The 12,651-nt window shown below is 35.0% G+C and overlaps 1 protein-coding gene across 4 annotated transcripts in view; it reads right to left on the bottom strand.

Annotated features, from left to right (window-relative positions):
* Window positions 1–2,544: 2,544 nt before the first annotated feature.
* Window positions 2,545–12,651, bottom strand: part of LOC120900642 — a 62,676-nt gene continuing 52,569 nt past the window's right edge. Inside the window, exons 1-5 of one of the 4 annotated variants that reach the window (XM_040307928.1) lie at window positions 8,812–8,938; window positions 6,573–7,023; window positions 4,466–4,549; window positions 3,410–3,660; window positions 2,545–3,318 (exon numbers count right to left, since the gene is read on the bottom strand). In XM_040307928.1, coding sequence (XP_040163862.1) covers window positions 3,192–3,318; window positions 3,410–3,660; window positions 4,466–4,549; window positions 6,573–7,019 — 909 coding nt within the window. In that variant the 5' untranslated portion in view covers window positions 7,020–7,023; window positions 8,812–8,938 and the 3' untranslated portion in view covers window positions 2,545–3,191. Of the gene's footprint in view, window positions 3,319–3,409; window positions 3,661–4,465; window positions 4,550–6,572; window positions 7,024–8,719; window positions 8,939–12,651 lie in introns of those variants that run through there. The other 3 variants (XM_040307929.1, XM_040307930.1, XM_040307931.1) reach the window with 3 other exon arrangements.

The raw sequence follows: 12,651 nt of genomic DNA, 5'->3' as shown, positions 1-12,651 counted from the left end.
AATCGGGCGAAATCCACAGTGTCCCAGTTCTCGCTTGGTGCAAATAATTAGTGGCTCCTTCAACCACTCGATGGAAGTGTTTAGCTTCACGTGTAGGATTTTTTTATACTTTATATGCACTTATACTCTTCCCTCACACACATACAACCTATTCGGGCGCCAGTTAATATATTTTCGGATCAAATGATGCGAACGCTTTGAGTTCCAGATTCTAACTGTCTTTATTTCTCCTAGTTTGATTCCTATCAACTCTAATCCTAACCTTATCTTGTATGTATGAGTGTACGGCTTATCTTATATGAATATGGTGCTTGGCTATAGCTATTGGTAAATATAGTGGTGTGTCACATACACATAGGATGGTTAACTTGCGCAATCTGAGATTGGGCCTTAACCCACTGTAAAGCCACTTCAAACCCACGTGGATTAGTGGTGGTCGATTCAGTCGTTAACCCAGAAAATTTTAGAATAATCGGAGCTGTCAGTTCCGATCGTATGTATTAACCTTGCACGCGCTTGGCCCACCTTATCCAAACATGTTGACGAGGAAAAGATGGATCAAGGGCGGGCTAGGGTCAATATGCCGAACATGATTTTAACACATCGATTACTTTAACTCATTCACTTACATCACAGCATAACTTCGGCAATACAGTCGTTGCCGCTAAATTTTGACTCTAACTCACTTATTTTTGTCTCGAAGGCACCAATTTTTGACAGCGTTTCACGATTTTTGCCTCAAAGGCATCTATTTTTGACAGTGCGCATCAATTTTTGCCTCGAAGGCATCAATTTTTGACTGTGAGGCAATCGCTTTATTTACAAAATTTTATGTAATTTCTGAAACTGTGTGTTCTGAAATGATTGAAATTAAGTTAAATAGTGAATAATTTTATTGATAGAATTTAAAATAAAACAATTCTTTTGCCAATTTTGGCAGTTTCAATGGAGTGAAAACTATGGGCACGTATTTTCAGCTGTAAACAAAAGCTTTAGAAATTCTAAAATTTCATCATTTTTTCTCAAGAAACAATCAATTTACACAGTTTTTGTATTTTTTATGAGTTCTGGAATAACAATTGTTAAAAATCTGCTTAAATACCTCGTAAAATTGTCATTATTCCTACAAGAGTCAAAAATTGATGACTTACAGACAAAAATAGGTGCGTTAGGGTCAAAAATTTATGCGCACTGTCAAAAATTGATGCCTTAGAGGCAAAAATTCATGCGCACTGTCAAAAATTGATGCCTTAGGCTGGAAATAGACGAACCGAGATCGTCGCGGTACCGCGAAATTCGCGCCTTGTTTATAACAGTTGTAGAACAGTTGAGCTGTCAAATCTTCCGCGCCTCCAATCGCGCCTGCTGTTTCGCAGAGATGCCCAACTTCGGTATTGCTGAGATTTTCGCGGTAGCGCGAACCGATTATTTTTACTTTTTCTGGCGGATTTGTGTGAAAACTCGTGTCGAGAAATGAGTTTTGTATTTTATTTTGCATAAACTATGTGAAATAAATAATTTGATTCGCAAATTGATAGAAAAATATTTCTTCTAGGCACATTCAATCGTCACCAGACCTCGGATGGTTCCATACACGAACCGCGATTATCTCGCCTATCTGTCAGATGTTATAACAGAATTGACAGCTCAAGTCATACGCGATTTTCGCGGTACCGCGATGATCTCGGTTCGTCTATTTCCAGCCTTAGAGCCAAAATTTGGTGTCAACGACTGTATTATAAATCTATAAACTGTGCACTGACCAGCGAAATGAATGAGTCCATTTGCAAGTAAACAAACACACAAAAATATGTTTTACAACAAACGAACTTAAACCCACTCGTTTAATCGCTTCCTTTGCATAATTCAACACATATTGGGGTGAAACATGTTTAGCAAATGAATTACCCGTGTATAAAAACTTACTTTAACAACATTCAAGAGGCCGCTTCTGTGGCCGTGTGGTTTAACGCACCAAACTGACAGTGTTTGGCTTTGTTTGATGCAACTGGAATTTTAGTACATGAAATCGGTGGCGGCTTCGGTATCTTGGTTATTTGGGACTGACATTTGTTCTAATTTTTTAACCATAATCTGCTCGAATGTTTCTCGAAGTACAAAAAATTGTGGATTTGTGTGTGATAAACCACATAGAAAGTTTCAAATTTTCGTTTGTACGTGCCTATGACCTTCTTCTATCGGATGATAACGTTCAATTCGTTTTAGATTCATTTGCTTTAATATTTGACGATAAAAGAAGGCACATATCACGATATAACGTAACATATCCTTAAGGATAGAGATGAAAGCAACGTCACAGAAAGCCACATCACAGTCGATTTTAAAGGGCTTGTACTAAAAGTCCCATAAACTGGTGCAGTTTAAGGGAAGTTTATGGTGCCAGTTTAAGGGAAATAGCTCGAAACCATGATTTTAGAACTCGAAAATGTCAATTGGGATGGACTTCAAATCACCTCAAATTTGCGGGACTACCCTAATCCTTTGTAATGTTTAGCGGGTGTAAAGAATAAACAAGTGCTATTGTTCCTGGTCTATTATTTTGTTTTTATTTTGCAATAAATAGTGTTCACTTTAGTAACTATCACAGGGATAGGTAGTTGTGTCGTGATTTTATGTATGTGAAAGGCTCGTTTGTAGTTTTACATGGTACATCTCATAAATTTAAATTGGTAAAAGATGTGTCTTTTTATTGTGAGCAGCACACAGATGGAGAATTTGTATGCAATAATCAACTATTTTATTTTTAGCTTAGTTTATCACTCGTGAGAATTGCTTGGATAAGTGATTGATTTATATAGATAAACATGCACTATGTTGAAATTCTCACTTTACTGCTCGGCATGATGAATTTGAACATGTTAGTTAGTTGCTCAGAAAACTACAGAACTATAGCCAAATAAATAAAGGATGTTTATAAATAAGTATAAATAGAACGGACACGAAAACTTTTTTTTACCTCTACATATAAAATAAATTTAAAAGCTACATGTTGGCTTATCGATTTTGACGGCAGGAATCATAAAATTATGTTTTGCCATTTTTACCATCGATCCTGGACAGCTGTAGTATTGTCTTTGTATAAATATGGATCAAAAACAAGTGTTGAATTTTTCTCATTCGCCTAGCAAATTGCCATTTTTTTCTTGTTTTCTCTAATTAATCGCTTTGATTTATACTTCATTACATTCAAGGTATAGCTGTCGGCAATCGAATCCGGAACGGCCATTCCTACCAGCTTCATAAAAGTTTTCGAACGATTTACCTGTCTGTCGCTCTAGGATGTAGCTCGTAGCATATCTGAAAAAATAAGACAGTATAATTTTAAAGCTCAATGTAAAACAATAATGTTAAATGTTCATAAATCATTTAACATCCACAGAATACTCACGATCCTAGTTGACAAAAAATGCTGGATCCTCCAATTGCGCTCATGCAGTCAGTGTTAGCTTCACAGAGAAATTTCTGCATGCAACGATCATCTGCATTTCGCGTGCTGCGTACGTATCCTTTCATCATGCTTATACTAGCAACAGTAGCATCACTGATCACATCCTTCTTTCCCATACTACGTGCAGTCAGTGAACGATGCGAAAATGACGTCTTAAGTGCATCCAGCAAATTTACGACGATATTAATGAACTGTAATGATAAATCATGTATTTGAAACTTTTATATTTTTATTACTTCACTTTTGTAATATACACACGGAGTTATGAAGTTATGAAGTAGCATAGCTGAGTAACTGTTGAGACTTTGTTTAATGAGTAACAATTCATTTTATATCACTTTTAAAGCTGAAATGCACATCAAACAAATCTAGTATTGCCAAAAATTTATAAACTTAAACCGTTTGTGCGTGGATCCATTGACACTTTATTTAGCAAAAAAATTTACTTCTTCTTCATGTTTGACACAAAAACCATGGACGGTCTTGGTCTGCCTGTTCCGTAAATGAACTTTTTTTTTTTTTCATCGAATACCTCGAACAGGATGGCCAGTCCTACATATACGGGGGTACGATCTTATTTGCGGATCTTGAAAATTTAGGAAATTGTATCTTGAAAATTTTTTTTTTTCAATTATCTGATATAAATATATATAAATATATATTCAATTATAGGGCAAACTATACATTTAGTTGTTTGATTTCATTCTCAAATAATCTCACTTACTCAAAAACGCCACGTCATCTTAATCATTGTGTGAATGAATTATTGATTTAATGAACAAATCCCACCTTTTAAATACAACGCTTTCATTAGTATTAGTGAGCGACATTACGATTGATTTACAGTATTTTAAGCTCTAATATCAACAAGATAACTAATTCACGTAAGATAATGCATTTATATAATACACTAAAAATGGAATATTTTTTTGTACAGAAAATCTTATTATCATAGAAGATAGAGATAAAAACCACATAATTTACAATAATACATACCTCTCCAGCCTGTTTTGCCATCGTATTTACTTGGTCCGGATCTTTGGCGCCAAACATGGCTGTGAATACGGCAGCTAAAACGTTCTAAATGTTCAGAGGAAATAATTTATATTAAACTACACTTGCAAAAAAAACTGCTGTGGTGATCGTAGAGTAAAAGTAAGGGTAAAAATGGCCAAGAATTCATGTACAATTCAGGCAATTTAAACAAAATAAGAAATAAGAATATGAGCATGAATAAGTTGTAATGGTATAACACATTAATTTAACCTTTGATATTGAAACAAACTATGTCTTTGCAAAAAAGACATCATTTAATTATTTTACGCTGTAAACAAAATTGTCCAATTCGAACTAGAACTGGTTTTTTGTTTTTTTTTTATTCAGGAGTAAATGGTTTTTTGTTTTTAATTTACGAGAACATGGATTCTTCGTATTGTTATTTTATCTTTATGTTTAATGTTATTGAGTGCAGTTATTTACTTCAAAGATCACCATTTTTTAAAGGTTAAATGCAAAATATCAGGGAAAAAATCAGAAGGCCACCTACTGATTGAACTAACTCATTTTGCGATGTGCACTGCATATTTGATCGCCCACGAATTTTATTTTGACAGCTAGGATGTATTTTTACTGCCCCTAATTTATTTTAAACCGAAGTATGTGTTATATGTTTAACACTTTTAAAATATTTTTTTTACACTTTACAACACTAGAGTACAAAGCGCGAAATGTTAATCAAGCGAAACAAAATGTTCAATGCTAATAATTTTTAAAATAACGAGGTAAATTTACTTCAAATAATACAGAATAAAAAGGCCAACCTGCATTTAAATAGGGTTGTCAAATATCAAATGGAACCGATGAATATTTATATTAGGCCAGTACAAATACGTGAAAGTGAACATGAAAGGCGAGAGTGAAAAAATATGCAAAACGACTTGATGAACCTAATTATCTCACCCATCTAATTAAATCTGAGAGCAGTTAAGAGAATTGACAGTCCGAATAGGAAAATTGGGAGATACATAGTTACAAAAAGAAGGAAACAGAAAAATGATGATAATCACTGAAGATCGTATTTGAATAATGACAAGCCAAGGAGCAAGTAACATTTATTGTTGATTTATGAAGCATTGCAAAATAAACATTACCATTGACTAATCCTAGCTAATTTTAAGACATACTTCTTCTTCTTCTTCTTTGGCACAACAACCGCTGTCGGTCAAGGCCTGTCTGTACCTACTTAGTGAAGTGAGCTTGAATTTCAGTGACTCATTGTTACCATAGCAGGATAGTCAGTCCTACGTATGGGGGCACGGTCTATTCGGGACTTGAACCCATGACAGGGATGTTGTTACGTCGTATGAGTTGGCGACTGTACCACCAGACCGGCCCTTTTAAGACATACATGAATGATTATTACAGTATTTTACGAGTCATAACACCTCAACACCTGTCAAAAATAAAATATGTGATAACTGTTGATCGTCTTGCGATCAGTTATTAATGCTGTTGACAAGAAATATAATGACCCGGAAAACATTGAATTTTATTATGATAAAGGAGTAGAGCGACACGAAATACATGCAACATTATTCCATTCTTGCAATCAACAGATTTCGACTTGAAAATTATGTGTACATGAAAATAATGTCGTTTATATTTTGGTTGAGATGATAAATTTCGTAAAAACTTTCGTATATGCTACAAAATCTTTTAAATGGTTATGATGATTAAAAGGACATGAGTGAACTTTGCGGGTTTTTATAAAAGTCGATTGTCGATTTAATTATTTTCGGCTGCGTACTGCTATGTCTAACCTTGCCATTCATTACTTTTTGAAGACTGTCAATAATAAACAAATGTCTTTAAAACAAAAATATATTCACAACGATTTCTTATCCATAGTCAATGTTCATCTACTTTCAAATATTGTTAGGCTACTAAACTATTGTGAATGAGTAGCAGGAGATCTTTTTAGTGAGGAACGTTTGCAAGTCATTATGCAAAAGTCTGTATTATGTTCATAAATAAATTGCATAATTAATCACCCTCCACCACGTTTACGGTATGTACGATTGTCCCAATTAGTTAGATTGCTTACCTGCATCGGTGATCCTCCATTATCAACCTTATCAATACCATCCCCTGCACCACCTCCTCCTAGCAGGGTAGTGATGATCTTCAACCCAACCGAAATCACGTTTGCCCATGGTGATTGACCAAAGGATGACACACCATTATCAATATCGTCAGATTTTGTTGGCACGTTTCCGCCGCCTCCTCCACCGCCGTTGAAAATCATTTGCATCAATAGTCCAAGCATGTTGGACCACGAAAAACCGCCTTCCTGTATCTGGTTAGTCTGTATCTCATCGAGGTCGTCGAGTGCCACTTTCTTAATGGCGTTTGGTTTTTCCGCAAACTTTCTCTGCTCCACTGTGTGTAACTGGTGCTGTTGATACTGTTGCGGATATGCCCAGGTATATATCACTAGATTACTCAATACTAGCCCCAAGAGAAGCATGTTGGCTCCAACTTTATGATTCATCTTTCTGGGAAATATAACGAAGCATATTATATTGCATTAGGCAAATGTTAAAATATTTTAAAATACGTGTATAACACATCTGCACCAACCAACCACAAAAAACTACCAAAAACAGCACCTTCACTTCCACATGAAGCAGAAAGCAGAAAGTAAATACAACGATGACGGACAAAATTCATGATATAATACCCATAAGGGAAACTTTCTCTTTTTGGAGATCATTCAAACCTAGAAACCAGCGAACATGTTTACTGATTTTTGTTGCTTCCTTAATTATATCAAACGACTCATCAACACAAAAAACTTATTCTCGACAGTGAATTACTATTACTTCACGTCATACATTCTCAAACATGTTTTATGTGGTCCACTGTTTACAATAGACATGACCTACATCAATAGACATGCTGCCTCAGAAAATACAGAAAAAAAACTGCTTACCACTCAATTTAATCGATCTATTTCTTTCATTTTGTTGTTTTAAAACTTTTTACAGTCACGAGCGAGCCAATAAAATTAATCTATACCAAGGCAATCAATTTTAAAACACTAACATTCATCCAATCGAGCCTTTATGTAAGATTATGTTAACACTATCATCCAGCACCCATAGGTAAGACTGAAGTACTAGAATTTATATCCGAAAATTGAAAAACATTTGCCAAATATTTCATTTTCCAATCCATCATTGGAATGCTTTTACTATGTGGCAAAATATTTTAACTATTATACTGAAGTTAAGAAGAAAAAAACACTTCGTGTTATATTTGGATGCTGCTACAGTAATACGAAGAGCTGCTGCATGACGAATGTAGGTACGAATCAAAATAGGCAGACAAAATATCACTGTCAGGCAAAAGAGAAAGTTTCAATAATTTACCACAGCAATTTCCCCAAAAAAAGGTCAAGATCCACTTCGATGCTAGTTTGTTTCTATGTTCATCAAATATTCTATTAAATTTTTATCCAAGTCCAACTAAATATACATAATGACGTCAATAATTACATACACAAAATAAGTGTACAAAAGTATTTTACAGAGGCTTTATATACTTTCTACGTGTTCTATGCTTTGCTTTTCTTCGCTTTAAAATCAAGTCCAACAGCTACGTGGGTTAAAAATGGCACACAGCGGAACCCCGTTCCATAACCTAAATAAAATATAACTGTAAAAGATTTCTCATTTTCCCATAACTGCTGACCGCTATCCGTACAGAAGCATATTCTTTTCCAATGTGTTTTTTATCAATTACCACAATAACGGAATCTTTTCATACGGAGGCGGTTGTGGGGCTGATTTAGTAAAATATTCTATGATAATTAGCCATGCTTAATAATGTATGGCCATGCATAATAGCTTTTTTTTAATTTAAGCTTCATATTTATGTTATCACATAAGAAGCAAAACAAAATATACTTTCACACACATCACAGTAAATAGCACTTATAAGACAAAAGTATTAAACTACAAAAACGTAGTACAAACTGTTTTTTTTTTTCTTCAACTTGGTGCACTAACTAACCGAACAAGTTAATTTTTTCCCGGTTAAGAATTATTTTCTATTTAAAAAATCGCATTATTCACTCATTTATTTAGAGAATCTTCACAACCTATTTGGGTGTGTTTCAAATAACTCATAACCGATGCACTATTGAACAAAACAAATAGTTTTGAAAAAAATTCTCCTTTGTAAACATACATTTCGAAAACACCTTATGTACAGCTATGGTAACAGATCACTAACAGATATATCGCAAACATAAGTAATTAAATGTTCCATCAAGAACAAACCTTAAGTTTATTGTAAATTTGCAAGGTACAACAATGTTTCTTAACACCACAATACAACTCACTGCTATGCACCACTGAGCTCTTTTCTGTACGAACTTCACCGCCCGTCTAAAAGACTCATTGCCTTGAACTTGCCTTTTTATAACATGACCCACTTCTTTGGCTTGCTTTCTTCTTTCTTGACGTGTTTACAGTTACCGAGGCGTTCGACCTCTCATCAGCAGCATCAACGGCAACGTTAATACAGCGATCTTCGCGGGATCGAAGAATGCACATAAAACTGGGCAGAGAAAGCGAGAGCGCGTATAAGAAAAAATATGTGAGGAAGTTTGAAAAAGAAAACATACACAGAAGCTTGGTCACACGCATACAAACATAAATTCAATCATATACCTACACAAATATGTTAGCAATCATAAACCAACAAAGTTGGAATAAGACAGACAGAATAAGACTATGATGAATCAAATAAAGACAGACAGAAATCATCAAGCAAAAGTTAGCTTATTGTTAACAATATCTACCAACTAATCCACCGAACAGACTGACCTGGCAAAATTACTCGACCAACCCTGCGTTGGAGATCCCATGCAGTCCAATCTACCTTTTAAAAGGATCTCTTTATGACCATCACTGTGAAGATCTTATGAGGAACAAACAGTTTTTTTTTTACTTTATCTAAAACAAAACTTCTACCTATTGTAATATTTCTTCAATCATTATTTAATTTGTTACCCTCAATATTCATGTCACCAATTTATGAATATAAGTTGAATAGAACACCATAGCAATGAATGCTTCAAATCAAGTGGTTGTAAGCTTTTTATGTAAAATAGTAAAACAGTAAATGTTTGTATAAGGAGATGGAATAATTCCACAAGAAAGACTCGAAATAGTAGTATAAAAATAGTTTACCAAAGCATAACAAAGATGTAATAAAGTTAGCAAAAATAATTACAAGCAAAATTACAAAACATTTTTTTCTCGTCTCTACCATAATTGATGTTTCTCATTTTATTTACGAACCGCTGAGTTCCGATAGTAGCACACACGTTACGATTAAGTGAGCATAATAATAGCTAAATGCGATGTCTGTCTGGTCGTTCAAGATACTGGAAACTACAATTGTATAGTTGCAGAACCATTTATCAGTTACCACTTGGTTGCAGACATTTTGTATATTACATTTTAAAAATTAGGTAATCACTGCATTCGATCAGAAAGGACCAATTTTAATAGTTAAATTAATTACATTCAGAATTTCATAGTTGAACGTTTTTTAGTTGGCATGCCTTTTGTTGAATGCTCGATAGTTGGCTGACATATCATTAAAAATGCGTTTATATGCAAAAGACGGTTTTTGAAAACAAAATCAAAAATCTCATGGCCTGTATTATTCAAAATTTCCGATTTTTTTAATGGAAAACGTGCTTACTAAAAAGCGCATATTCAATAATTGGCAGGCTATCGAAGTTCAGACTATAGTATGTAATTAGTAATAACATAACAACCATAACATAGCATAGCAACCATAATACAATAAATATACCATTCACTTTCATACACATACCTCATTGTAAAAAATCAGATAAATTGATACAATTTGTAGTAATATGTACAATTTCATAAACAAAACACAAGCCATTCAAAAGTCCTCAATGCTTCGTAGTTCTATAATCGGTAAAATAAAAATCGACAACACTTAAAAGAACACAAATTGCAAACTAGGTATTTTCTTTCCATTTTGATCAAGACTCAAAAAAAAAAAATTCTGCAATTATTATTTTGACAGAAATTTAAATTCTCATGCAGGTATCGTTATTGTTAAGCAATATATTTCACAACAATTACAACTAAAAGAACGCTATAATAGAAAGCCATGGTTTAACATTAACATTGACACACGTATACGTTAAAGTGCTGCTGTAATAAGTTTAAATAGTTAACTTGACGCTTATTCTGCCCTACGAACGAAAAATTATAATTGATTCTTCTAGACCAGGGGCTGGCAAAATGCGGCACGCAGCTCAAAGCCGTCCTTGAGTTCATGTAAGAACAATTCTAACTGTACTTTAATCTTAATAACGGGTAGTAGAATTGCAAATCACAAAGGTTCTCTGCAAACTTTACCTTCTGTGGTTGTCTGGATTGTTTTCCTTGGACTATAGTTCGTTGACCGGCTAGCAAGTCTCGCCATTATAGAGCGCCTTTATAAATAGAGCAAATGATGGGACATATTCACTCTTTATAGAACTCATCTTAAAACTATTTCACCATGTGTATACCGAATGCTAGGTTATAGCATAACGCATGGCCTAAACCAGGTATGTCAAACTTGCGGCCCGTGTCGATTTTGAATGCGGCAGGCGAGAATATTTTGAGAATTGTTTAAAGCTTTGCGAACCAAAAAAATACATTATTATAATTTGTCTAAATGTATGCAGTTTTCCAGAGAAGAACAAAAATTCTGTCGCTATATTTTTCGAGACTAACATTTATATGGTTCAGGCACGTCTTGACCGACAACGGTTGTTGTGCCAACGAAGAAAAAGAACATTTATGTACACATTATATCTAACAAACTTATTCTACACGTACGCACAGCAACCGAGACCCTTAAGAAACATTGAATCGAATGCAAATTTAGTCGTATTAGATTTCGATTGAATTTTGTATTCTATTTTGGGTAGACTCGATTGCACATTGTACATGGAAAAACATACTTACTTCAACTGTCTGGAAACTAAATAGGAAGACAAATATATACATACATACACTTGGAAACTACGCAACAACGAGAGATGAATTGTTGCAATCGCATTCACGGTTGAAAACCATTTCCGATCATCCGCTTAGGACCAAATCTAACCAATTGCTCCGCTCGGTGCCATCCAGAGCCATTTGGACCCGTTGGAGTCGTCATTTTTCACACGGAGCGCGCCGCGGCTAGTCTGCAGTCAGAACTGGCTCCGATCGTTTCCACCGATTTTGACGATGCCAAGCTTCCTACTGCCGAGTAGAGGCTGCATTCGGGTCAGTATTTTTCCGAGCGGTTCTGTACGGCTCCGACCTTTGAGTGTTACATCTTTGATGCCGATTGGAGCCAGTAGTTGGTAAATCATGAGTTGATGAAATATTTAAATCGAGACGCAAGAAACATTCGTCAATATAGCATACACTTGTGCATAAAGACGAAATCATACCACCATAAAAATCGACCACCAATATATACGACCCATTAAAAGCATTTGTAGCCAAATCGAAATTTTATGAATCCCACCTTCTTTCCCACCTTTGAGCCGGTCTCGTAGTACAGTCGTTAACTCGTACAACTTAACAACATGCCCGTCATGGGTTCAATCCCCAAATAGACCGCGCCGCCATACGTAGGATTGACTATCTTGCTATGGGGGGGAATCAATTAGTCACTGAAAGCCAAGCCCACAAGTGGGTACAGGCAGGCCTTGACCGACATCGGTTGTTGAGCCAAAGAAGAAGAAGAAGAACAATCCCACCTTCTAAAAGACGAATTATTATATACTTTACAACCTCCTCAAAAATCTGAACCAAGTTGAAAGGATTACATTTAAGAGAAAAGGATATTGATTAAAGATAAAAAAATCGAAATGTAGAAGCCTTGCACTACAAAGCTTCTTAATAGCTTTTTCTCATAACAACACAAGTTTCTGTTATTAGAAATGCTTAATTTACCACCGTAAGTCCACTTGATACTTGAGTGTAATCGAAAACTAATGTTCAAACACGATAAAATACGATTTCTCTTCGAACTTAGTGAAAAAGTGTGTTCAACATACACGGGGCGAGTACCGGCTTCGAACG

Source organism: Anopheles arabiensis, chromosome 3, assembly GCF_016920715.1.
Source record: "Anopheles arabiensis isolate DONGOLA chromosome 3, AaraD3, whole genome shotgun sequence".
NCBI classification, from domain to species: domain Eukaryota; kingdom Metazoa; phylum Arthropoda; class Insecta; order Diptera; family Culicidae; genus Anopheles; species Anopheles arabiensis.
This window is presented reverse-complemented; position numbering and strand designations above follow the sequence as displayed.